The sequence below is a fragment of the Hirundo rustica genome, chromosome 1, assembly GCF_015227805.2.
Source record: "Hirundo rustica isolate bHirRus1 chromosome 1, bHirRus1.pri.v3, whole genome shotgun sequence".
NCBI classification, from domain to species: Eukaryota; Metazoa; Chordata; class Aves; order Passeriformes; family Hirundinidae; genus Hirundo; species Hirundo rustica.
In genome coordinates this window covers 60,410,085-60,437,238 of record NC_053450.1, presented here as the reverse complement: position 1 = coordinate 60,437,238, position 27,154 = coordinate 60,410,085, and the positions used below count along the sequence as shown (strand labels likewise).

Here is a 27,154-nt window from a genome sequence, read left to right as displayed (position 1 = left end):
TTGATTTAGACCGATTGTTTACAGCAGGAGGCATTAATTACCATTTATTTATATAGTCAATGAAAATCAATCTTCTTTTTGAAGTGAAAATCCCAGTAATATTTAGTGCTATACTAGAGGCAACTGCAGGCTATTTTCATTAGATAGTATTCAAAATTTTGTCATACTTACAACAGATTGATGTTCTTCAATGCACAGCCTCAAACATATATTAATTTCTAATTAATGCAACTCTGTTCTTCCCTCCACAGGGAGGCTCTGGGTCCCGACCTGGATCGCGGTCTGGTTCCCCCATTGCTAGACGCTGAAGCTCCAAGATGCCATCCAAGGATCATGTACTCTGCTTCATAATATAACTGCCTTAAAATTAGTAACAGCTGCCACAATTACCTAGATAGATGCAATCCATTACTTAATGCCAATTAGGTTCTGCATGCAGTAGATGATACAAACTTCTATTGGCAATCCCTGAGCAACAGTTGAATGAAAGGAACACAAAAAGTAGCTTTGCTAGATGTTTTCCTTCTTTTATGTGAAGTAACAAGATCTCTGACTTTACCCGTTCTTCTTCAGGATGCCCTAACTGTATGCTGGACTCCTTTATTTCTCCCAAACACCTAATTTAAGCTCAACTATTCTGGTTTTGTTTTAGTGAACATCAGAATTACAAATAAAGAGCTATAATGTCTTGGATATTGAGCACTGCTGTTAATGAATTTTTGAGACACTGCTGTTAAAAACAAAAAAATCCCCAACATGTGCAGAAGTTGTAAGGACTGTTTATCCAAATTTTCTTTTGTTTTGGTTATTTTTTTTTGTTTTAATCTTCCTTCTCTCACTCACAGAATAATTTATTTTCATAACAGGATTAGGCAGTCATGGAAAGGTTTATCAAACATTGGGAGTTCAAGGTATGTGAAGTGTGGGAGGGGGCAGATGTTGAAGAATCAAAACGATGTGGAGCAATAGCAATAAGGAAATTCTTTCCATACCATGAATTGCTGATTGCATCCAAACCATTAGAATAAAGAGTAGATGAGGGAGAGAAAGAGGATTTCAAATTTGAGTTAGACTAATGTTATAAAACAAGGGATATTCCCAGAGAAACATCTAAGACTGCACACGTGACCACTGGATGTCACTGGTGCTTCACATAAACTCTGCTGCAACAGCATTAACTTTGCAGTACAATAAGTAAATAAGCATATAAGCAAAAAAAGTCTAATTTCTGAAAGAAAGCCCTTCAGTACTGGTATCTCAGATAGTCCTGCACATCTCACATTAGAATTTCAAATCTTTCTCTTGGTATTGCAGCAGTGTTGTATTTGGCTCATCTTCTGCCTGAGTAACACCTGGATGCCAACTAAAGGCAGTGCACCAAAGCAAACTCATAGTAAACTACTGTGAACATTTAACTGTTGTATTGTAGTTGCCTCGTAGAAATAAATTATAGCTTAGTTAGATTTAGATATAAATTGTTCACAAATTACTAAAATGAATGTGTGGAGATGGTATTTCCTACCACACTTAGGGAAAGAAAAGGCTCTTCTGAATTGCACTGTTTTATTACTTAAACTTACCATTTCTTCAAACTGTCATCTAAGTGTCTGATTAATTATTTTATTTTTTTAGTTTTAGCCAATGCACTGTAGATTACAGTTAGTGCTTCCTAGGTTGAAACAGCATTCCTAATAAGTGCCCAGTAAAAGTTACCTATAAATATCTATGTTAATCGCATTTCACATCTAGATCTATTGTAAGTTTAAATCAGTGTCCATTAATATGAAGCAATGGAAGAGGAGATGATAGAAAATACATAGAGACTAAAGAAAACAAAACTGCCAAAATTATTATGCAGACACACACATATTACATCTATTACCTTTGTTGGTTGCTATGTGTATTTTTCTATTGTAGCTTCATTCAGATGTATACTCTGCAACGTAATAGTTGATTTAATTTGAACACGTATTGTTCTTATAGGAACACAGCTTTTAAAAATAGTCACTATTGAAATAAAGTAATCAACTTGAAATGAAACTTGGGCCAGTTTTGGTTTTTTACAAAGGAAAAGGATATATATATGTATATATATTTTTATATATATATATTTAGGTCTGTTTGGTTTATTCCCCCCTTTCCCCTCCCCTCCCCGCCCCAAAGAGTTTATGAATAATATTCAGACCCTGCTCACAGGCTTCTAGTGACATTGCATGGCCCAGAAGGCTGACAACAGGACACAAGAATCATGGAATGCCAGTGTCTATGGAGTGACAGCTACAGGCCAGAGGGATATTGCAAGGCATAAAATAGCTTTGAACAGGCAATAAAATAAAATAGTAAAATATCTATGAACAGGCAATAAAAAACAGCCCCCCCTCAAAAATGCGAAAGAATATTTGAGGTAAAAAACCCAGAAAAATACATCTTTCAAAATATTGCACTGTAGGGTAACAGAATTTAACCTAAACTTCCTCCTTGCCTTCATCCCTATTCTTTCCCCTTAGTCATCTCTCTCAGAGGGTCGAAGCAGCTTTTTTGGATTTACTTCCTTTAGAGGAATAGGTATAGTTCTTTGAAAGCATTGTTTTACCAATAAAAGACATTAAAACAGCCTGAAATTTATTCTTTTAGTTACACACTAGTACTTTTGATGAAAACCAGCAGTTTAAATGGCCATTTGATTTGTAAACAAAGGATTTTTCCTGAAACAGGAATGCACAACCAATACCAGGAGTGTGTAATTTGATGTACTGAAGTAATTGACATAAACCAAAAGAAATTGTGAGTAGACACAAGCCAAAAACCTCAAGTCTAACACAAGCCTATTCCTGCATTAAACCAGAAAGAACAGAGGCTGTCCCACTGTTCACTTACCCACTCCACTATGTAGCACTTCAAGCCCTCCTCAGAACAAGAGCTCTTCTGCTTCCTTAAATAATGCATCTGCTTTAACACTGCTTTTGAAAATATCAACATGTCGGTTACCTTGTCTGTATTTGTTCTGAACATCATACACTGCTTTGTAAAGCTCCAACTCAATCTTACCAAGGCTATAAAAACCTCTGTCAAGACACTTGAAGTTCACGGGGGAAGAGGATGCAGAGAAGGAAATCAAATACAATGCTAAAAAGAAATTTTTTGAAAGTCTATTACTGTAGCTGAAATGATTTCCAAGTGCTGGAGGAGTAGCAAATTGAATTCAGGAAAAATGTCAGCTGACTCCCTAACTCACACTGTTCATTGCACACTCCCAAGACTTGCTACAGACTCGCTGCCTCTGACCAAGGCATAACACTTTGAGAAGTGACCAATTCCATTTTTTTTACTCATGCGATCAACTTTTAGGTTGTGTGTACCAAGTATCACAGAATCATTAAATGGTGTGAGTTGGAAGGGACCTTAAGGATCACCTAGTGCCAAGCCCTCTGTGCATTTATACAGTATTCCCAGAAATAAGAGGGAAAAAAGTTCATACATGGTACATGCAACACAGCACATATTACAGATAAGCAGCGTGCTATGCCATGAGGCCAGATGACTGTAAAATAAAATGTCTTTCTTAAACAGCTGAAACACTCACATGCTGCCTGGAAAGGAAGGCACTGCTGGAAGGACTTTATTCTTTACATCTAATATTCAAACACGCACTTCTGTAAACAGAGTTTTTCCAATCTCCTAGGATTCAGAATCATATGCTTAAAAAATACACGGAACAGAATTTGGAAAAAAGTAATATTATTTAGCATGTTTTTCAATTAAATATTCCACATAACAAAAGTGTTATTTTCATGTCACCAACTATATTACTTATATACATAGGCTGAACAGTTAACAAAAGAATTAAGAGATGCCCTATCAAAACCAACAGCGATTTCTTGCTTCAGCAGTCTGAAATAACTAGTTTGTATCATAGACAGAGTATAGACAATATTTACAGAAAACGGCTTTTTGGATTTGAGAACAATTATCTTTTAGAAAGTAAATTAAAGTCCAGGTCTGTATTATAGTACAACATATCCACCACTGATCTAGAAGTACTTGTGCCAACCAAACAGATGAACTCCTTCCAACAGGGATTAGTATTTACAAAATATACCGACCGGCCACACAGAGGCTCATAAACTTTAAATATATATATATACATATATAAGCACACACATATATATATATCTATATATATGTAACATAAATAAAATTCAAAAGAACAAGGCAAAAATAAGAAAACAGCTTCTGTCTTTGGAATGTCTAAAAGACAACTATGCTTTTACTCCAGTGTTTCTTTGCTATGAATACACTCAACAAGTGGCACCTTTGAAAGCAATACTCAGTCAGCTAGGTAGTTTTGCTGAAACAATGACTTAAACAACAAATAAGTTTAACATATTTCCAAAATCCACAAAGAAAACGATAAGGAATTTACAGATTCTAAGTGGTAACTGTTTACAGCACTGGGGAACATTGTATAGTATGGGTGACCTAGTGTGTATCTAACTTTCTCACTGCTACCACAAAATTGAACTTGTTTACCTCACAGATTTAGTATATGGCTGTTTTCCATAGATACTGAGATATGGACCTGCTGACCCAGTACAGCAAACAACAGAGGCTTTTAATGGAACCTTTTCTCATTTGGATTATTTTTTAAGTAATTATTGCCAAGTCCAAAACCTCAAGACTTTTACTGTAAAAATTAACATCTATCTGCCTCTGTGGTTGGAATGAAAATGAAGAAGCTCAAGAGCTTAACTCAAGAAATGCCATGAGCTCGCAGTATTTTATTTTTTTTCCCAACAAATTCTCAAAATGCACTAAAAAAGAAAGCTTTCAAAAGAAATACAGCCTTTTCCTGTGCTTTGTAAGAAAAAAAAAAAAGGGCAAAACTCCACTATTTTATACTGCATGCATCATCTGCAACACCTCATTTCCAACCTCAATTATTTCTTAAAACACATTAAAAAAATAGTTGACTGACAGTTTCATGATTTTCCTGTGAAGTTATTTTTCATCTCCATTAAAAATGGGAATCATTCTATTCTGATACAAAGTTCCAGTTTATTTTTAAATAGATATACTGGCTGTGAATTCAAAGATGAAACTGTATACATTATTACCTGAGTTCACTGATTCACAGACAACTTAGCTCAGATAAAATGAAGTTTTCCCAATACTCTTCTACAAGCTTAGAAAAAAGAATTCATCTTTTAGGTAACTTTTGTAAATAATTTAAAAAACCCTCTAATTTATTATTCTATTGTTAGTATCTCCAATGGTTGAAGCTTTAACTGTAAAGTTCAAGTGCCAGAAACATTTTTAACTTTCAAATTTCAAGGTGTTATCGAAAAACATTGCCTATACTTTGCCATTCATTTGAAGATTCTTGTACCACTTCTTCTAAATTCAGAGCACGACTAATGTCTTCCCCTTCTTGTTCTTGGTGACTCACAGGCTCTTGTACAGGACCTACCAAGGTACAAGAGAAAAAGGCAAGTGAGTATGATTTGGTGCAAGAAAAATGCAAATACAGCACTTGGGAATAAAGGAATCATGATGGGAACAGTATTATACAATTACTACAGATACTGTAAATTCATCTAATGCAATATATTGCTTTCCTGGAATCATTTTTCAACTCTGTATTTCTGTACACAGAGGTCCACATAAAAAACAAGGAACCATGAAAAGCAACAAATTGCTGTTTCAACCCAAGTTTTGGGTTGCATGTGCAACTATTAGCTTATCAACTGGTCTTTGGCTATTAGTACTTGATTCCTCAATAACTTATGGGAGGTGCTCTGTGCTCCCCTAACAAAACATATGGATCCTGCCCTCAGCAGTACTGCCACCATGCTACGTACCAGTGTAACCATGAGCCCGTTTCATATGCAGTTTCATATTGCTTTTCTGTGTAAATCCCATTGCACAGTAATCACATTTATAAGGTCTCTCTCCTGTGTGTCTTTTCATGTGGACTTTAAGAGCACTCTTCTGGTTAAACGCCTTTTCACACAGTGTACACTGAAATGGCCGTTCCCCTTTATAAGAAAGAAAAACATATTTCATGATTTTTCCTTTTAAGATTGAATTACAATTTGGAATTCAGTAAAAATTATCAAGATGATCTAGAAATGAAATAGACATCATAATTTTCCTTGAGACTTTCTCCAAACAGTGCCATAGCTCCACATTGTCAGCAAAAAATTCAAATTAAATGTCAGAATAGCTACATGAGTACTAAATCACTGATATTATCTTTCCTATCCAATTTATCACCTAGGTAAGTTATTTAACAGAGGTACAAAAAAAATCAATTTACCGATTTGACTTTTCTGTACTCAAGGAAACCATCACCATTTTACATCATGCAGAGTAATGCAGATAAAGCAATGTACTAGAATTAACAAAGTTGATGGCTTTAAGAAACTAAAAAGTCAAATACGTTAACAAAAAGAGTGTCCTGGTAATTCTACATAGGACTTGTGGCCTCCTATGCCACTAGTGATTCCCATATCTCACCAAAAGAGGCTTATTGTTCCAATTCTGCCAAAATACTTCTGATTTCTAACTATAAACACAAGAACATATTAACTTCAAAAATACTTTAAAGTTTAAAAATACCTATTTGCAAAACCAGACTTTTGCTTCAGCACTCAACACTACAACCTCTGACATAAACACACTGTATGTCATTAAGGACTTCTAAAAGCACTAAGATATTCCTTGTTACTAGCTGGCACAGTAAAGCACAAGCAGGAGTAAACTCGCTTTTCCAAGTTCTTCCTTACAGGACCAATACGTCTCTCCCTTCAGTACCTGTATATTAGTGTTCCCACCTACCTGCCAAATCCAACTCCTCATGCAATCAAGAGAAGGTCCTTTAAAGCACACACATTTTCTTTCTGTTTTTGTTAACAACTTTTTCACTAGTTTGAAGAGAAATCTAGGCTTCCTAGATTTTTGGTAGAACTGGAAGCAACTGCTTCCCTCTAATTTCAACATTTCAGCAAACTACTCTTCACTGATAAATCCTAAATAACCAGATATTTAGAGAAATAATGGGTTTTCCTTCTGGCCATTGATTCAGTAGATGCTACCCATTAGAAGTGGTTAAAAATGTTTAGTCAGGATAGAAATCACAAATGCTTTCACAGACAAGGATGGTACCTTTATGGAAACAAGTCAGTTTAGATTTAGATTAAGCTTTCCTATCATAGTTTATGTAAGTGCATCCATCTAAACACTTCTGTGCAGCACATTTTCACTCTTTTGGGCTCAAGTGATTTCTAAAACAACATCCTCTTCTGAAAGAATTACAATCATATGGACTTACTGTTACCTGACATTGCTGAAACACAAAAATAAATATGAATTTAGAAAGGTCTGTTATTACAGCCTAGCACATGAGCCTCCTAGTACAAGAAACCCAAAAATATCTAGAATTTAAGGATTTACTGAGTGAATTACAAGTCATTCCAAAACAAAAAGAACTCTTTCTATGATGGTGAAGATTTATGAGAAACAGATAAATAAAGGGACTCTGCTCTGTTCTCAGCCTCCCTGAACTGCTCTGTGCCTACTACAATTGGGCAGCAGCATGAAATGAAACTAAGCACAGAAAACGAAACTGGTTGTCTTTCCTGCTTCCTGCATATTTTGTGGAACCCTTAAACTAGGAGACAGTAACTTTTTCAAGAGTCTGTGTTATTTAAGTCAGTTTTACAAAAAGCAAATTATTGATGGTATTCTAATCTCCTTGGATTTTAACTCCTGCTTCTCTTTTCCTACCCACAGTAGAACCAGAACATTCCTTTCTAATACAGTAACCACAAAACAGCTTGATGCTGGGGAAGGAGAAAGCTCTGGTTGACTCACTGTAAGAGAGAGTCACCGTTTTGAGGGAATCTTCTTATTCTACATCACATCAAGCCAAATTCATTGGTCCCTTCCAGCTTAGTAGCAACACAGAAAACTTCCCCCTGTCCTCTCTGAGTTTAGCAGCCATGACAGCTCTTTATTGGTAGCAGTGGTAGGGAAAAGAAAGAACTTGTTTCAGAGAACTGACTCCTATATTTAGAACTCATGCTCGTAAGAAGAATGTTTGTAACGCACAGAAGGCAACAGGGAGGGTAGCTGGGCTATCATCCTATGTACAGCTTTCAATTTATAGCAGGGCAGAAGGTGAAACTTGAAAAGCACTTATAGAAAATGAGGGCTCCCTAGGAGAAGTCAGTATAGAAATTTTATAGATTAACTGTTGAAAAAAAGAAGTGGAATATGTGGAAAAGAACGCAATGAATTAAAAGCACTGGCATTAGAAACATATGACCTGTGCAAGTAGCTCAGTGACAAGGAAGCACTGCTTACAGCAGTCAGTATCAGCAGTCAAGCTTATCCCTTGTTTAACATCACTGAGCATATCCCCTCATTCAAACATTCTTCTACATGCTTGAGGATGATCATAACCAATGTCTTTAATAAAATTACTTCAAACAATGCTTTAAAATATGCTTTTATTAATCTGTTTCAAAGGCTGACAAACCTTTAGACACAAGTTCATGCACTCACATTACCACTGCACTACTGCCAATCCCAAAATATAGATCAGCTTAGAGAAGCACCTAAGTTTTCAAGTTTGCTGTTCCTCCTTTAAATTTCCAAACATTTGAGGTAAGAAGTTTACTTGCTTTTTTAAGCTTAAGTTGATATTTAAAAGCCGTTAGCTGAAAGCATAAGCAAGGGCTCTAAACATAACACTCAGATATTCATAAGAAAACCTCTCAAGTTAAAAATAATTTCTGGTGTTACCTGTGTGGATGCGACTGTGTCTCTCCAGCTGACTTGGCTTAGCGAAAGCTTTTTCACAAGTATCACACTTAAACACTCTAGGCTTCTGGGAACTCAGTGAAGGTCCACCCTGATGGGTTTGCATGTGCTCCTAAGCCAGCATAGGAAAAAAAAAATAAAATTCAGACCATTTAAAAATACTTCAGTACTTAACTGAATAAAAATATATTCACACCTTGAAGACAAAAGCAGAGGATCTTAGTCATCAGCAGACAAGCTGGAAGAAAATGGAAGCCTGCATTTGTTTTTTTCTTTTAAATGAGATTATTTTTGTGTATCAACTCTCTCTAACCATCAGTATCTTTACACTTCTGAAAAACTTCATCAATAACTGTATGTCTTTCTTTATTGGCATACATTAGTCCCTTTACTAATTATCTAAGGAAAATAAAAACCAGAAAACTAAACCAGAGTTCTTTAAATGCTCTGTTCATCTACAAAAGGGTATTTTGACAACTGTGCATTGTAAGCTAACAGAAGATTTTTTCTTCCCTCTCCTTTACAGCATCCATCTCCCTCCTTGTCTGATATGTTGGTACTGCTCAGCACCTGAATTGGTAACACTGTCAAACTGTACAGGCCTCAAAGAGGCAACTATCACAACATACACACACAGAGCTGCACGATGGCAAGATGCAAACAGAAGCACTTCACAATGGACTCTTAATCAAAAAAAAAAAAAAACCCAACGAAAAACCAAAAAATAAAATCACTAAGGTTCTTAACAGTAAGATAGCAGGATGTTTTATCTTCCTGAAGAAGCATTAATAACAGTTCTAATTTCAGTATTTTTAATACACTGATGCTGGGCCCAGATGTTTTTCAAACTTAGAAGCGTATCTTATGTTACCTATTTTATTTTTAAATTTATTTATTAATATCAAGATAAAATTCAAATTACAAAAGAAAATAAATAAAAATATATGTAACTAAAAAAAAAAATCTAATCAAGAACTGTGTGTGAAACAGTACTGCAAATACTTGTCCACTTTCTAAAATGTGCGTGGATATTCTTTTCTAGTCTATTTGATTACAGACTAAACTATTAATTAGTCTTTACTATACCTAAACAATAAGCCTTCTCGATGTCTATGAAGTCCTATTCCTCACTCCACGAACTGAAGCAAACTGTGTCTGCAGAGTTTGTTAACACTGGAAAATCAGCGAGACAGTTACATGGAAGAATATCATTATCACAGTAATTATAATAATAGAGTGTTATAGGGAAATAATATAAGGTCTTCTGAGAAAACTCAGGTATCTGTAAACCCTCGCTTAGGTGGAAATAAACAAAATCTTCTGGTTTTATCTTGCTCATTACCCCCTCAAGCACTGAAATGGCGGAAGCATACTAGGACCTACTTCAGAAAAATTATCTGAAGCCGGTTGCTTTTTCTTCCATCATAAAACCCAAACAAAACCAAACCTCCAAATCCCAACAAACCCCACCCCATCTTCTACTTGAAAGCAAACATATCATCCAGATAGCCCTGTAAAACTTTCTGTCAACTTCCTCTGAAGAAACAGTTTGTGATGCAATTCTGTTCCACTGTTCTGTGAACCTTTTATACTTTTCCTGTAAAATAAATATGTTTTTGAAAATAGTTTATGGAAAATGCAACATTCTGAAGTGTAATCATCTCTTTATAGATACAGTATTTCACTGATTGTTCATGTGATGTTTTACAACTTTATTTGTGTAATTCTTACATTCTTCAGAGAGTAATTATCGTGGGGTAGCAAACAAGTATTATCTAATTAGAAAATAAGACCAGGAAGCGATCTTTGAAATGGCTCGTGCACTCTTATACCCCATCACTCCTGAAACATTATTTGTAACCACCTTCTGAAAGTGTGGCAATAGAAATTTTGTTTCATTCCATTGTTTTAATAAGATAAGGCCTTCATGCTTTCATCTTGGAATCATGTCTGTGCCTTATTTACTATCAACAGTCAACTTCCAGATAGTTCCACTCACTGCATATTCATATGAAATTGGACAGTTTAGTCACTGTGCATGCTTTAAGATTCTCCTCTCTGAAGCTGTAAAACAGGACAGTAACCCACATCAGAAGGGGAACTGAAGTAACAGGACTGAAAAGCTTTAACACTGGGGGTGGGGTGGGTGGTGGAGGCATTTGTATACAATCTCTAAAGAGGATTTTCTTTGTGAAACTGCTGGTACTGACATCTTTGGAAAAAACACATCCAGTTAAGTACTGGCATCTAAACACTGATACCCTTACCTCATACTGGATTTTTTTCTGAAAATCCTGAAGTTTGGTAGTGCCCTTAATATTTTTGGTGATCTCCACAATTCTATCAGTATAAAATGAAGACCATGAGTAACAGATCACTGAACTCATTCTGAAATCCTAAGCCAAACTCCAATATTTATCTTTTAATTTGCTGTTAAAGACTGCTCACAGCTGAAGCTGCTATTAACAGCTTGATAAAGAAAAGAGTCTGATGAGGGGTGGAATTTGGTTTAGTACATCATGGTCCAGTGGTAAATGAAACTGTCCTTTAAGACCTTTAAGATCAAAGCCAGCCGTTAACAAGCACTGACAAGTCTGCCACTGAACTATGCCTGCTAAGACACTGTCCATAGCGCCCCATCTACAAATCTTCTAAATACTTTCCGAGGTAGTGACTTGACAGCTTGCTTTTTATAGGCTGTGCCAGTGCCTGACAAGACTTTCAGTGAAGAAATTTTCCCTAATTCACAGCCTAAACCTTCCCTAACACAACGGAGGTAATTTCCTCTTGTCCTATTGCTCATTACCCAGCAGAAGAGGCCAACCTCCCCTGGGCCACAACCTCCTTCCAGGTGGCTGTAGAGAGTGTTAAGAGACCCCCAGGCTAAACAACCCCAACTTCCCTCAATTGCTCCTCCTACGACTTGTGCTCTACCTTTCACCAGCTCTACTGCTCTTCTCTGGACACTCTCCAGAGCCTCAATATCCTTCTTGAACCGAGGGTCCAAAACTGAACACAGGATTTGAAGAGCAGCCTTGCCACTGCAAAGTAAAGAGGAACAGTCACTGCCCTGTTCCTGCTGGCCACACTCTTGCTGATACAGGCCAGGTCACCATCGGCCTCCTTGGCCACCTGTGCACTCGATGGCTCATGTTCAGCCGCTGCCAATCAGCACTCCCAAGTCCTTTTCTACCAGCAGCTTTCCAGCCACTCTCCCCTGCACTGCCTGGGGTTGTTGTGACCCAAGGCAGGACCCAGCACTTGGCCCTGTTGAACCTCACACAATTGGCCCCAACCCACTGATCCAGCCTGTCCAGACCCCTCTGCAGAGCCTTCCTGCCCTCCAGCAGAGCAACACTCCATCCAACTTGGTGTTGTCTACAAAATGACTGAGGGTGCATCTGATCCTCTTGTCCAGATCATTGATAAAGATATTAAATAGAACTGGTCCCAGTACTGAGCCCTGGGTTAACACCACTTGTGACCAGCCATCAGCTGGATTGTGATTCCATTCACCACCACTCTCTGAGCCGGGACATATAGCCAAATTTTTCCCAGCAAACAGTGAACCCATCCAAGCCATGGTGGTCTGTTTCTCCAGGTGAATGCTGTGGGAGGCAGTATCAAGGGCTTTGCTGAAGTCCAGGTAGACAACATCCACAGTCTTTCCTTCCTCCATTGAGCCAGTCACTTTGTCACAGGAAATCATGTTACTCAAGCAGGACCTGCATTTCATGAACCCATACTGCCCGTGCCTGATCTCCTGACTGTCCGGCATGTGCCACATGACTATGCTCAAGATGAGCTGCTCCATAGCCTTTCCTGGCACTGAGACCAAGCTGAAAAGCCTGTAATTTCCCAGATCCTACTTCCAGCCCTTGTAGATGGGCATCCCAGGTGCTAAGATCCAGTCAACTGGGACTTCCCCGGCTAGCCAGCACTGCTCATCATAAATGATTGAAAGTGGCTTGACAAGCTTGTCTGACAGGTCCCTTGGTACCCTTGGGTGGATTCCATCCAGTTTTATAGACAACCTGTGCGTCCCTAAGTGGTGTAGCAGGTCACTGACCGTTTCCCCTACCTCCACTGAGATGGCTATGGTGCTGCACACACCAGCACACGGACATTTCAAATATGCTACAGAGTACGCAGCACACTGGGGTAGAGCTTGAAGGGCCTCGCTGGCACACAAACCCACAAACACTGGGCGTGCTGCCCTCAAGCTTCTCTCCAGCATGTCTGGTTTTATCCCTTCCTCCCTACAAATCTAGTTTAGATGACCTCTCACAACGAGCCCTGCTAACTCCTCAGGGAAGAACTTTTTTCCCCTTTGAAGTGTAACGCATCTGCAGCAGGGCTGCTGTTGTGTAGACCAATCCATAACCAAAAACCCATAAATTCTGCTGGTGATGCCACTCTCAGAGACAGTTATTGATCTTCCAGCTCTTCCTACACCATTCCCTGAAACTGGAAGGATAGAGGAAAAGATTACTTGTGCTTCTGATCCCTCAACAAGTTTTCCCAAGGCCCTGAAGTCTCTTGTGGCTGCCCTTGAACTTCTTACTGCAACTTCAATTGCTGTCTTCCTGAAAAATCAGTTATGGACAATAACCCAAGGGACATACTAGGGTAAAAAGTTATCTTGTCATACTTTTAACCTGGGCCCAGTTCTAAGAAAACGAACTAAAGAGAGACTGGTTTGAGTTTGTTATCATTACTTAAGGAAAACAAGTATCAAGACTCTTCTGTTTTTTTCCCTAGAACCCTTCTTCTAACTCAGAGGTTGCGTTTCACAACAACACATTTCAGGACAGTTTCCAATAGTCTAGTTGACAGACAAGATCACTCCAAGGGGGTGAACTTCACAAAGTGAGTATATTTCATTAAAATATAATATCAAAGTGAAAGGAAATCTATGGAAGAGCTCTCCTAAAAGCTAATATAAATATAAAGATAATATAAATGAATATAAATACATTGCCTTTGGCTCCAAAAATTTCTTGCTATAAATTCTGGGAAGCTGGGAAAATTCAGGGAACTGATATGTTTAGTCTTTTCTTATAGCTCTTCTTCAAATTACTTCCCTTAAGTATCTTTCAGAAGTAAGATACTGGCCTGAACAAAGCACTTGTGTAGGACAGACCAATATACCTAACAGGAACATTCTATAATCCAATTAAGAACTTAGGTACACCACCAATTTTTTTAAAAGACTTGGAAGTATTAGGTTGTTCATAGTCTAGAGAAAACAGAGAAAATATTACTAGACAACAGCAATAATATAAGGACATTTTTAAAACAAACGTTTCTTCTATCACTTGTACTCACATGACAAAGCATCTACAAATGAAATGGTAAGACTGTAAAGCACGTAACTTCCTGGGATACCAAAAGATTGCCTGGAAATCAGGATTAGCACTGATGATATTCATATGCAAATAAAGTAAGTGAAATCTTTTCCTGACACTACTACTTGCATGACAGGCATTAACATTTTTCATTCTGTAGTCAATATATGCATTAAAATCATCTCCATGCTCCAGAAGAGAGCTCTCTATCCGTGCATGTATTATCACTTAGACTCCCTCTCTCAGATGCACACCTCTCACACTGTAAAGGGAAAGCAAAGACAAAGGGCTAATAGGTACCTTTTGTTAATATCACAGAAAGTCCAAAAGAAAAGGAGTTAAGAGAACAATCAACTGTTATTACCAAATACCTTGAGATGTGTTGCCCGCTTAAAGGCCTTATTGCAGATGTGGCAAACGTGAATCCGCTCCTTGCCATGGACCTCTTTGCAGTGGTGTGTCAGCATGGTGACAGAATAAAAGGTTTGGCTACACTCAAAACACTGGTGCCCACGAGTTTCTTTTTCTGCTTGACTGCTTTTACTCACATTAGGTGAAACTTCTGCCACCTGTAACAATTTACAAATACACTATCAGGTAATTTCATAAGCACATCCACATTGGTTTATTTTTCAAAATCTACCACAGCATGACAAACTTTTGGAGAGCATCTGCAAGCAACTTAGAGACACAAAAGCAGTCAGTTATCTATAAATACGAACTTATATTTCATTGCTCTAAAGAATGACACCTGTATGTATTTTAAGAAACCAACATTAATAACTATGATCTAATTGACCTAACACATCATAAATAGAACATGTGTGTATCCGTACTGTTCTACGTTCAATTTACGCTCCTGAACATCTCAGATGATCCTCAATTTGCCGCTAAACAAAATTCAAAGCCAAAAGCATTTCAGACATAGAAAAAAATTATATCTGATTTTTTAGAGGAGAAGAATATTTTCTATGTGGTTTAACTTCTCTACTGGGGATTCTATTTTCATAAGGAAGTAAACCTCTACCTCCAGAAGTACTGAAACACAACGAAAAATTGATAGAATTGGATAGTGGTGTGCTGCATTATTGTTTTGTTTAAATTAGTGAGAACTGCCTGGAAAAACTTATTTTCTTCATATAATTTAATAACCAAATTCCTTTTTATTACCAAATTCAACTTGATAGATACAGAAGAATATTAAGTACAATAACACAGAAAGCAACAAATAAAATCACCATCTGCCTAACCCATTTCTCCTATTTCAGGGCTTGCCCTACGAGGTTGGTTGAAAACATTCATTCTGCCTTCAAGAAAACAAGTCTGAACCACTTTTTCTAATACCAAAACTGCATTACTTATGTAGGAGTTTCAATTGTGATCCAAAGGCATAAGAAGTTGCAAGGACTTTATGCTGCACCATCTGAACAACTGCAACAACTTGGATACAGTAAGACAATGGAAAAAGTATACCAATAGGTGCTATTTTTTCCCAACAGCTCCAAAATTTATCTATTTTTATTATCTAAATACCACCTTGGAAATATTTGGAGCAGTCTGGGTTGAGCACATGATTATGTGATTTATAGAAAGAAACACATTATTAATTACATTTCTTTTTGGTGAGCATGTGTGTGTGTGTGTGTGTGTGTATATATATATATGTATATATATATATATAAGAAAACGGTTTTTAATTCAAAATTTAAAACATAATCTGGGTGACTAGGAAGTCACAGAGAACCTCTTCGTAATACCCTTGTTTGGGAATTACATCAGCCTTCATGATTCAAGATAAAAGAAATTATTCCAGTATTTTGATTCAATAAAAGTCCTTTACCACAAAAGATACAGAAATGTATAGTATTTACCTGATATGTTATTTCATCAGAGTTTGCAGGTTCTGAATGGGGTGTATGGCTCACCAGTATGACTTGCTGTGATCCTGATCCACTTTGGCTACCAAGACTGGAATCTGTGAGTATAGCAGGAAACTGCTGACCCTGTCAGAGAAGGTGCACCATAAAAAAAAAAAAAAAAAAAGGAACTATATTTAAAAAGTTGTATTTAAACAGCTAAATGTAGTAATATAAGTTTTTACACCTAAACAGTACTTTCCTCTTTCCTTTAGAAGGAAACATTTCAGAATCCTGTCTGAACAAATGAAACTGTTTTCCCTCCTTTTCTCCTTTAAATTTTTATCTAACCATTTAAGGCTAACAACAGCTGGAAGTTTGTAAGAAGAGATTCAGTTCCAATTAATTTTTACCAGCCTTGCATGAAATACTGAATGTTTTAGCCTTCCATTGCCTTTCTTTAACCCCTGTATTCTCCTCTCTTGCATGGCCTTCCCACAGTATCTTCCTTTATTTGAATCTCTTAATTAAACATACTTCCAAACCCCATGAAATCATGAAACAAAATCATTATTTAGGATATATGATTACTAATATCTTCCTACTTCTATTTCTACACTATTCTTAATGACTTTTCAATTTCCTCAGGAAACACAGTTCTTTTACATACTACCTTGTCCATTCACCATGATTTCTTGAAACATAAACTGAGTTTGCATAGCTATTAATACCGTTATTCAATGTTTCAATTTTATTTATGCTTGTCTTAACAGGAGGCATGAGATCTTTTTAATAAACAGCAACACTGCCAAATGTAATCAGTTAAATTATTACAAAGCCTGAAATGAAACCAAGTTCTGCTCTGTTACTCTGTGATACAAGACATAAAAAACAAATTCTTCTTAAATAAGAATTATTTAAGAAATCTTTTCTTTCCTTCCTCAGAGCAAAACTGCAGAGGGAAGCATATAACTTTGCTTCACTGGTTTTAATCACAGCACATGCAAGACAAATAGCATTTAATCTGTATACATTTATACACTTTAACAGGTCAAAAAGTAAAGAAAAATCAATCTAAACCTAGTTAAACCAAGAAAATAGAAGAAACAGCCTGTATTCAGCTGTAAGAGCTACATTGAAATGTCAACCATACAACCCATTTTCACTCTGTAGTCTTTTAATTTCATTTTTTTTTTATCTCCCCACTCTGTAGATTCCACTTGCCAATATGTCTTTGGCTCTTCATGACACCACAAAATTCTTAAGTTATGCAATAAATGAAACTAATAGTAAGTTTCTGTGGGAATGACAGTCCATACAGCATCATTCTTCTAAAACTTCTTACAATGCCACTTGTTATTAAAGATAGTCAATTAAATTCTGTCCTATTACATGCTATGAAAAGAACTGTCACAATCGCTGTTCTACTCTCCCATTCAAAACTACAAAAAGAGGAATTTACTGTATGAAATAACATATTTAGGAATATTAAGCTGTATTACTGAATAGTGACAATGAAGTAGTACATAGTCTAACATCAAAAACTGTTCTCAAACCACGTTTGAAACAGCAGAACCTATCTGTTCATTTAAGAAAACAAACAACCCTGCAAATCTTACATGCACTTCAGTTCAAACAGTTGTTTCTAGATGCTGTACACACATGGTTGGCAGAGAGAAGAAAAAATTAACTGAATGTTCATATATTATGTATTTACAGGACAAAATTATTTTCTAAGCAAAAGCTCCAATTCCTGCTCTGTAAGACTGAAACAAATTTATCTGTCAGTTCAGAAAAGCACCTTACCTGCGAAGTGATATTAAGTGTAACTGCATCAAGACCACCTGACAACATTCCCTGAGTGTCAGCAAGAGTCAAGGTGACACTACCATCTCCTCCAACTCCTGATGAAGACATTACCAAATTCTGTGCAGAAACTGCAGACTGAGATATGGGTGTTGCCGGAGGAAGGTTTGTTCCCCCTGTTGTATTAAGTTCTGGATAACAGGCAAAATGGTTAAAAAAAAAAAAAAATCTGTTACATACATAAACACTAAACTGCAAATTTATTTTAAGTGAACTTAGTAATATCTGTTTTTCATTGCCAGCATTTTCTATTGTGGAATCAACAAAATCAGTTAAACAGTTAATCAAGAACCTAAAGTTGTCAGTCAGATGATAAAATTCGAAAAATTACATTTAAATGTAGCTTGATGAACAGAGTATTGCACTCGCAGGTGGTCACATGCATATACAAACATATATAGGTGGAAATTCACATACATACTTAAAAACTCAAAATTTGAGTACTAGAGCAAATTTGGTATTTTATCACTTCTGCAGTGAAGGCACCAGATTTTGCTGTACTCCAGTTTATAGATATAATTCTTCCATACACCTCTAACTGCCTCAAAGTACTAATTTAATAAGTTTTCTTGTTTTCATTTTTTTTCTTATTGTGTGGAATAAAGTTTATTTAAACTGACATAACAATTTAAAGCTTGTGAGACAACACACAAAACACTCCATGTTCCTGAATCATGACATGCAAGATTACACCATTTCATTCCAGTATTTACTTTTTAAACAAAATATTATTTTCTATTAGAAAAATTGTTGTATGCATACCTGGAGCATTTAGTGAAGGGCCCTGAGAAAGAAGCTGATCATTGCTTATAGTTAATGTAGCACCTGTAGTCTGACTGTTGATGGTTGGTGCTGTCAGCCTTAAGCCAGTGTTCAGATCAGTGCTTCCAGAATTATGCTGAATAAGATCTTGGCCTGAACAGAAACAAGTCCTATTGTAACTGGAATTGTCTCAATATTATTCTGCTACTGTTCTTACAATAGATCATAAAATAATACAAGTAGAAAATACAACCAAAACGTAAAATTAATTTCTACACATGGAGATTTTTATGCAGCAGTTTGACATGTTTTTAAAACAGATGTGATTATGCAAATCCAGATACTAACATGTACAGAAATACTTGAGATTAGTAATATTTAGACAAGTATGGATCTTACTTATCTAGATTCAAAGCATCAACTTGATCAAGGTATAAAAATCCAGCTGTTAACTGAAGCTATAAATAAAAGAGTGAACCAATCTAATGCGCTCTCAAAGCAAATGTGTTTGGGTTTCAAACATGGATTTGGGGAGTGAGTATCCTTTAAAGCTGATTCATGTAAGAAAAAGACACCATGGGAAAACTGTGGACTGTGAAAATCCTTGTATCCTACTGTATGAAATGGAGATCTGGTATCATTAAAGATTTTTAAAAACACAAACCCGATATTGTCAGAGTGATTTCTTGAGGACTTCCTGAGGAGGTCGCAGTAGCAGAACCCGAAGCATGAGCTAGAACTTGACTCAAACTGGAATTATTTATGGTCAACATTATCTCATGTTGTCCATTTGTAGATGACACCATACCCTGTGAAGTCATGACTTGAGTAATGTCTTGTGCACCTAAATGAAAGTGGTACAACAACAAAAAAATCCATGAATATCCTTTGGAGGATTTTTTGACATAACTTTTTAGAGCAATTTATACATTATTTTCTAAGCTGCTATAATCGATACAGCCAAGGGAAGATGCTAGAACTTGCAGTATAAAGTATAAATGTCTTTCATATCCAATTTATTTCTCTGCAGTTAAGATTTTCAGAATGAAGATTTTGCATTTTGCTCAAAACTATGGAAGTTCTTAAGTACTTTCATTATATAGAATCATACAATGGCCTGTGTTGGAAGGGACCCTAAAGATCACATGGTTCCAACTCCACTGCCATGGGCAGGGACCATTTCCACTATACCAAGCTGCTCAATACCCCATTCAATCTGGCCTTGAACACTTCCAGGGATGGGGCACCCACAGCTTCTATGGGTAACCTGTTCCAGTGCCTCACCACCTTCAAAGTAAAGAATTTCTTCCTAATATCTAATCTAAAGCTACTCTCTAATTCACCTTCTGAAAAAAACCAAAACCTGTATTAAGAAAGTATAACTGTATTAAGAAGGCTGTAAAATCTGCTGAAGATGCTCAAGCAAGAACCGCAAGTTTATTTTATTTTATTAAGATGAGGTGTTTGGTGGGCATGGGTGGGGGCAGGGAGGTGACATTTTCTCACTGTGAGTAACACCCTGAGTAAAATTAAGAAATTGAACGCACAATAAAACTACTGACAGTGCTTACCACTAGCGCTGGTTGTCAGCACAGACTCCTGCTCAGACAGGGAGCCTATTGTCATGTTAGCAGATGTTACTGTGGGCTGCAAAGACAAGCCTGATATGGGCTGAATAACCACATTAGCCGGCACTGCATTTTCTGGCGCCTGGAGGGAGGGATTCTGTGGAGCCATGGTGGGATCTCCAGTCAGCTGCTGAGTCAGTAAATTACTCTGCTGTAACGTCTGCTGTAGGATACTTGGATCGATCTGAAAAACAAGTTTTCAGCAATCAATCTGAAGTTAACAAACTGGGTTAAATGAATATTCTTAAACTAAGTCCAGAATACATGTTTACTGCATAGAGAGTATATACAGTGCTGAAAATTTATAATTAATGATTTAAAACTTAATTTTAGTTTTCATATGCCTGTATACAGCCAGGCTCTAAAGTGACTATGTAACTACTCTATTAAGATTCACTTTTCCACCCTTTCTTCAGCAAAATGTATGGGAAATCATCATCAGTTATGTATCAGCATGTCTGGCCCCAGGTAAACACACTGCTGGTATTCTGTACTGTACTATTAGTGCATGTAATGCTTATCACTGTCTCCAAGCCTTTAAAAATGAAAAGACACACAGCAGAGAGAAGATTGATACCAGTAATTATTTAATTTTTCAGCTTCTAGGGGTCATTAAGGTCTCATTTCACAAGCCAACAGCTGTTCTCTATACTTAAAGATAAGATATTTTCCTCTTCAGAGATGTTGAGAAAAACAAAATGAAAATGTCTTAATTTTATGCTAAGAACTCCTTGAGCAGAGCGGCTATGAGCAACTCAATGCAACTCTGCAGATGTCCCCTCCCTGACCTTGGGGTTGTACCTGCTGCTCCTCCAACATCAATAATTCTGTACAACTGCTCAAACACAGCTAAGTTCAAGAAAACTAGTGTTTCACACATCTCAAGAACTTTTAAATGCAATCATCTCATCTCTTTCTGTCATTCCTTTTACAAGCTCAATGGGAATTCAAATTGTGGATTCAACTATTAAAAGCTTGTAAAGTAACACAGTGCCTTATGTTTAGAAAAGAACACTGTGCAATAATTTTCGCTTGTTTCAGGGGTGGGTGGGTGCCATTTTGGGGTTGAGTGGGAACCTAAAGTACTTTTGAAGTGTAAAGATAAAATACAATTAAAAGAAAAAAAAACCCAACATATTTTAAAGCAGTCTGGTAAAAAAACTAAAATGAAAGAAGCCAAACCAGAAAAATATCCCACCGTGCAGCTGTTTTTTAAGTCTTCTAACATTGTACGAGTCATACAGTATGTTACTAGCTCACTTAACTCAAGGGAACTCTTCCGGAATTACATAAGCTTTGTAAACTTTCTTAAGCCCTCAAAGCGACTCTGGAGAATTAAAAGCAAGGAACAGTGAACAACTTACCTGTAACGTTATGTTGTTAATACCAGTGGCATCTATTCCAGAAATCTGAACATTTTGTCCAACCAGATTAGCAGCAAGTTGTAACTGTATTCCTTCAAGAGTGGCCAAGCTACCATCTGTCAAGGACACAGTTAAGTCACCTCCAGCTACCAAAGAAAACAGTTATATTGTAATGTTTTTATTTACCGACTACCTCTTTCAGTGTGCTTATTTTTATAAATTAAATCAACATAAAAACTATGTACATACACATTTATTTATTACAAGAAAGACAATTTCAAGTGTATAAATTGATTATAAAGTAATTTGATTGCCTGTTTTAAAGCTTCATAAATTCCATGTGATTTAAGGATTGCTATTTAGGCACTAGCTAGTGACTTACATAACAAGAATCTCTCCAGAGTAGCATTAGAAATCCGGAGAAATTTTGTTTAGATTTCCTTGGGGACTGTGTTGCACCCAAATAAAGCAGCACACACAGAGGATGTGTGACTGACTCAGAACATACACATGAAAGTTACTGCCACATTTTGCACATCACAGACACGGTTCAGTATCAAACTGTGAAAGCTCATCCTCTGCATTTACATGGATGAAAATAAAGGTGCATTAACAAACGAAATCCAAAAGTCTTTAGATATTGAAAGGTTCTAATTTCAGAAGCTGAATAGGCCATTTCTACAAAAGGTCTTGAGAGAATATATGGGAAAGTCATCTTGTGTTTGACGTACCTTCTTCTCCAAACACCTTGAGTGTGATCAACCAGTTTCCTTTGGTTGAGGCTTCAAAACCACCTATCCTTCCCCTCCTCAAAATTCTTTAGTATAATGAATCTGGTTTACAATGCACCCAAAGAATACCTGCTCTGGCCAAAAGCCACATTACTAGTCTCAATTTAAGAAGGCCCCCTTCTAGGACATCTGAACAAGCTAAACACTGCTCCTTATTATGTTCAAAAATCAAAGTAAACATCAATCAATTTTTCATGACAAGTTTATCACTAACTGTGCCTGTCAAATAACATCACAGTATTTTCTGAACACCAACAATTTGTTCATTTTGTTTAACACTTTAGGTCAAACCAGGTAAGCTGGAATGGCTACAGTTATAAATATGAGACTGATAAAATACTCTGCATTTGTGGCCATACCTGCAAAATCACAGACACGTACTGAAAAAAAAATACCAAAGCACATAAAATCAAAATCTCACTTTCAAAAATGACACAGTCCAAGACCCACAATTTAAATAGTATATTTAAGAGTACTAAGGCAGATCTCCAGACACCTTAACACTACTCTGCACTTAAAATCGTCCCTGTCCCAAGTTTACCTGAGCACTTACACAAACACTGGGTCAGTGACCACTTACACAAAAAACACCTGAAAAAAAATTAGAAATTAGCAAGGATCATTCTCAAAAGGTCACTTTCTTGCAACATGACACAAGTTGGGTATTCTGTGCCAGTTGGCCTCAAAGAATGGCCTATGGCACATTTAATGTGCTAATGCAGCTGTAGTCACTGCCAGTTGGTGACACATTATATCCTAGGCACTTAACTAACATACACTACACTACTATTTTTTTTGCATTGCTAAAGAGTTTTCCTGCTTTGTTTTGAGGTTGAGGTTCTTCTGGTTGGTTTTCTTTTTGTGTGTGTGAGAGGTATTCTGGAGAAATAACTATACATGTATAGCAGAGGATATGCACTTAAAAGACACTCTTCATTATTCACATAAATAACCAGTGTACACAAACAGAGTAACTGTTTTGCTTTCTTTTTCTCTACAACAAAGTATTATCACAAAGAATACAAGTACTTCCTTTTCATCTGCATTTTCTTCCTCTCAGCAGTGCAATACCACAGCAGAACTGAAGAGACTTTGAGGTGAACTGCGTATATTTTTCCTTCATTCTTAAATAAGTATATTTCTATTCATGTCATCACTGTGCATCAAACCATGAATTCAGTGCAACTCTTACCTGTTTGGCAAAACTCTCCAAACTCCAATAAAAAATACATTTCATAACCTGATCTCCACACCACCACCCCATCCATTTTTACCTGACACTGAAGCAGGCAGGATAGCCTGGCCCACAAGTCCTTGCTGAAGTAAATTCTGATCAAACTGATTCGTCAAAACGGAGTTATTCATGATGAAAACATTAGGGTCTGTTGAGGATGAATTAAGAAGACTGACTGGTTGTAGACCCTCAGTTGCAGTCCGGGCAACAGGCTTCCTAACCTTCTTTGTATCCTGTTTATAATGACACTGGATGTGGGTTTTTCTGCGCCCTGATGTACGAAACCGCAAATCACAGTGCGGGCATTTGAAGGGCTTTGCTCCCGTATGCAGGCGCATGTGGACTTTTAGACTGCCTTTCGTAGAAAAAGAATTACTGCACACGTGACAACAGAACAGCTTCTGGCCTAGGAAAGTTTCAAAACCAGAAAGATAAGTGATTAAACCTCTAAAAAGATTGACAGGACTAAATCACACATTTAACAAACTCCATAACAGATTCTAACCTAATTTGAACAGATGAATTTGAAATAAATTGGACTTTATAATTTGGCTGCTTTTCAAATGAATTAAGGTTCTCAATGAAGGGCATATTAACTTCTTCCTTTTACTAAAACTCTGTATGCTTTTAAAGCTTTCATGCAGAATCTTATTTGGTCACCTTCACGCCTCTGTCATCCTCCTCATCTCATCTTCCTGTCTAATCCAGTTATTTCAACTACACAGCTCATAAACCGCAGAATTAAAAGTTTCATCTTGACCTCTTCAGCATTTGTCTCCTACTTACTTAGACACTCATTTCCTTTTTAATTCCAGCAGCTTTATTCTTCTGTTTCAATGCTGCCTCAACTAACCAGTATTAATGGATTACAAGTAGGAAATTATTAAAACTGAGGTAACAGTCTAAAGCAAAATATTAACCCCACAAAGTAATCCAGATGTACAGAAATCTGATCTATACATATACAGACCTCTTTGTCTTTCAGAGTGCCTAACATCTGAAAAATATCCTTGGTCTCAAATAGAATTTTTAATGTACTACAAGTAACAGCAAACTACAGAGTTTATTCCTTTAACCATATGCACAGCTGTGCAATTCACAAAAAGCATAATGTAACTCTCTGGCAGAAAACATGCCACTGCAGCTGAAAATCCACTATAACTCCTGTAATTCCCAGGCCTTCCAGCACAGTATTGCTTCCAAGCTAAGCAAGGGAAAGAAACCAAAGTGTTTGGTAAAGAAATCACAAGAGCAGTATGTGCCTATGATTCCTGCTATTGAGTGCTAGTTTCCGCTTACAAAGAATCTCTCATCAATTTCCTGAATTACAATTCAACCTGTATCAAATTGCAAAACCCTGGCACACTGTTGTCACTTCTTGTCCAACAAAACTAAGGAAACCTCTGACAATGTTCTGTTTCAAAAAATGGAGAAGAAAGAGCCCAAAACATGAACCAGTAAAACAACGGGAATATGGACTGCAGCAAAGTCATCTACCACATTCACAGTGCCACAAAGGAAGCCAGCCAGCAGTCTCTCCCTCTAAATGAAAAGCCTCCACCTATTGGGAGAAAGGGAGTGGGAAAACAAAAGAAAGAGAGAAGAAAACCAACAAAAAATAAGCAGGAACAAACAGAACATCTGAAGTCCTGTTATGTAAATATGCAATGAGATTATGAACTGACTCTTGGGCCTTTTGTGTAAATACTAGGAATCTGAGAAGGAAGAAGAAAGATGGTTGAATTATGTTTTCAGTCATTTAGTAGTTTCGAGTTAGCATCCACAAGGGAAGCTTGGAGGGAAGATCATCACAAATTTGGGTGAAAAGTCATTGGGGAATGGCGAACACTAAATTGGCACTGCTTCCGAATACAGCAAAAATTAAACGTGTTTTATGCCCCTGACACGCCACACTACTGACTACACAACTAACATGTTAACAAGAACTGTTACATAATGAGGAAACTCGAAAAGCAATGAAGACAGAAATCCAATAATACATGACTTCAGTTATCCCACGTTATGCTACATCAGGATGGAGGAGCTAAGTGGTCGGACAAAGAACCATACACCTCACTGAGAAACTTCCAATCTTCCAGTAAAGCCCCAAACTGATTCTTTGGATCAATGCTGATTACAGATGATATCAGGTAGGTTCCTATCCAGGCAACTTTCATTTACAGGTGAGGAACACAGCAGCTTTTCAAACAGAACTATTTTTAGGGGAATTACATTAACTAATACTGTATTTTTTGTTGTTGTTGTTCATTTAAATAAATTATGTATCTCGATATGAAACCAATGAACTATTAGGTGTAGGTATTGCCCACAGATTAAGACAGCAGTCCAGAAAGCAACCCAGGCTCAAATACAGAAAACTGCACATTAGCTAAACTTTATCCAGCACAAGCTGGCCCAAGTATAAAAGAACATGGAAAAAATGCCTGTAAGATAAAATGAATTACAATAGGGAAAAGGTGATATGGCTTTTGCAGTGAAAATTACACCTCATAAATCTGTGAGCACTCTTTGAAGAAGATCAGATTTCCACTGTATCTGGATTTTGGGGATTTTGTGCTGTTTTTTTATGAAAAGACCTTAATAAAAATGCTGTCACAGGATGAAAGGACAGAATCTTTTCATGAATTAAAGAAAAACAGTTCTAAGATTGAACACAAATGGTTTATATGGACAATTTTCACAAGGCTGGAAGTGACCAGGAGAGTTCTTAAACACTTGAACAAGAACTCAAACTGTCAAAATTGTACTATATGTAATGTGAAAGAGAGAATGAACTGCGGTTTAAGGATGATAAAATAATAATTTACAAAGCTCCATTATATATTATCAAAAAATCTGTACAACCATAAAGAGCGTGAAAATTAAAAAGGGGAAACAATTTCACTTTTTTTCTGAAAAAATATATGGGCTGAAAAAATATAATGGGCTTAGGAAGAAAATTATCAAGACTGCGAACTGAAATCAAGTTTGAACCCAGGAACTTAACTACTGCTGACGGTACTGAAGGCCATTCCTTTTCACCCAGTTTTCCTGTGTTCAGAAAACAACTGGATAAAACTAATGTAAAATACTCCATTAAAGCTAGTGAGCAAAGAGATGCAATCTCTTATTCAGAGTCCCACAGTTTGTCAACTGCTTGAACCTGGAGGTACACAGCACAATCCCTGCTTTGTTCCTTTCATTATCCTTACTATCTGCTACTGTCTGTCCTGATTTACACAACAATTTCATGTAATATGAATACTATATCTTACTGAACAACAGTAGAAAATACAAATATAGTAAAATGGAGAGCTTCCATGAGAAAAAAAATCATGTATTATAGCATTAAAAGCTATCTTTTTAAAAAAATTTTTTTGAAAAGAGATCATAATGAAACTTAATGAAACTGTATACAGTTTTAGAAATTAATTAGTTCAGGATGGAGTTTATTACAGAAGTTCAATGGTAAGAAAACAAGG

At 36.7% G+C, this 27,154-nt stretch overlaps 2 protein-coding genes across 9 annotated transcripts in view; one reads left to right on the top strand and one right to left on the bottom strand.

Moving 5' to 3' along the window:
• The window catches only part of MBP (myelin basic protein), a 107,952-nt gene extending 105,912 nt beyond the window's left edge, over nucleotides 1-2,040 (top strand). For all 4 annotated transcript variants that reach the window (XM_040057680.2, XM_040057697.1, XM_040057689.1 and 1 more), the window contains one exon: nucleotides 252-2,040. In XM_040057680.2, coding sequence (XP_039913614.1) covers nucleotides 252-308 — 57 coding nt within the window. In that variant the 3' untranslated portion in view covers nucleotides 309-2,040. The remainder of the gene's footprint in view (nucleotides 1-251) is intronic.
• Nucleotides 2,041-3,751: 1,711 nt separating this feature from the next.
• ZNF236 (zinc finger protein 236) overlaps nucleotides 3,752-27,154 on the bottom strand; it is a 72,254-nt gene continuing 48,851 nt past the window's right edge. For 3 of the 5 annotated variants that reach the window (XM_040067415.2, XM_040067404.2, XM_040067425.2), the window contains exons 23-33: nucleotides 23,713-24,078; nucleotides 21,648-21,793; nucleotides 20,227-20,467; nucleotides 19,320-19,499; nucleotides 18,656-18,808; nucleotides 17,834-18,024; nucleotides 16,043-16,174; nucleotides 14,543-14,740; nucleotides 8,806-8,935; nucleotides 5,859-6,035; nucleotides 3,752-5,463 (exon numbers count right to left, since the gene is read on the bottom strand). In XM_040067415.2, coding sequence (XP_039923349.1) covers nucleotides 5,336-5,463; nucleotides 5,859-6,035; nucleotides 8,806-8,935; nucleotides 14,543-14,740; nucleotides 16,043-16,174; nucleotides 17,834-18,024; nucleotides 18,656-18,808; nucleotides 19,320-19,499; nucleotides 20,227-20,467; nucleotides 21,648-21,793; nucleotides 23,713-24,078 — 2,042 coding nt within the window. In that variant the 3' untranslated portion in view covers nucleotides 3,752-5,335. Of the gene's footprint in view, nucleotides 5,464-5,858; nucleotides 6,036-8,805; nucleotides 8,936-9,909; nucleotides 9,997-14,542; nucleotides 14,741-16,042; nucleotides 16,175-17,833; nucleotides 18,025-18,655; nucleotides 18,809-19,319; nucleotides 19,500-20,226; nucleotides 20,468-21,647; nucleotides 21,794-23,712; nucleotides 24,079-27,154 lie in introns of those variants that run through there. The other 2 variants (XM_058421566.1, XR_009208081.1) reach the window with 2 other exon arrangements.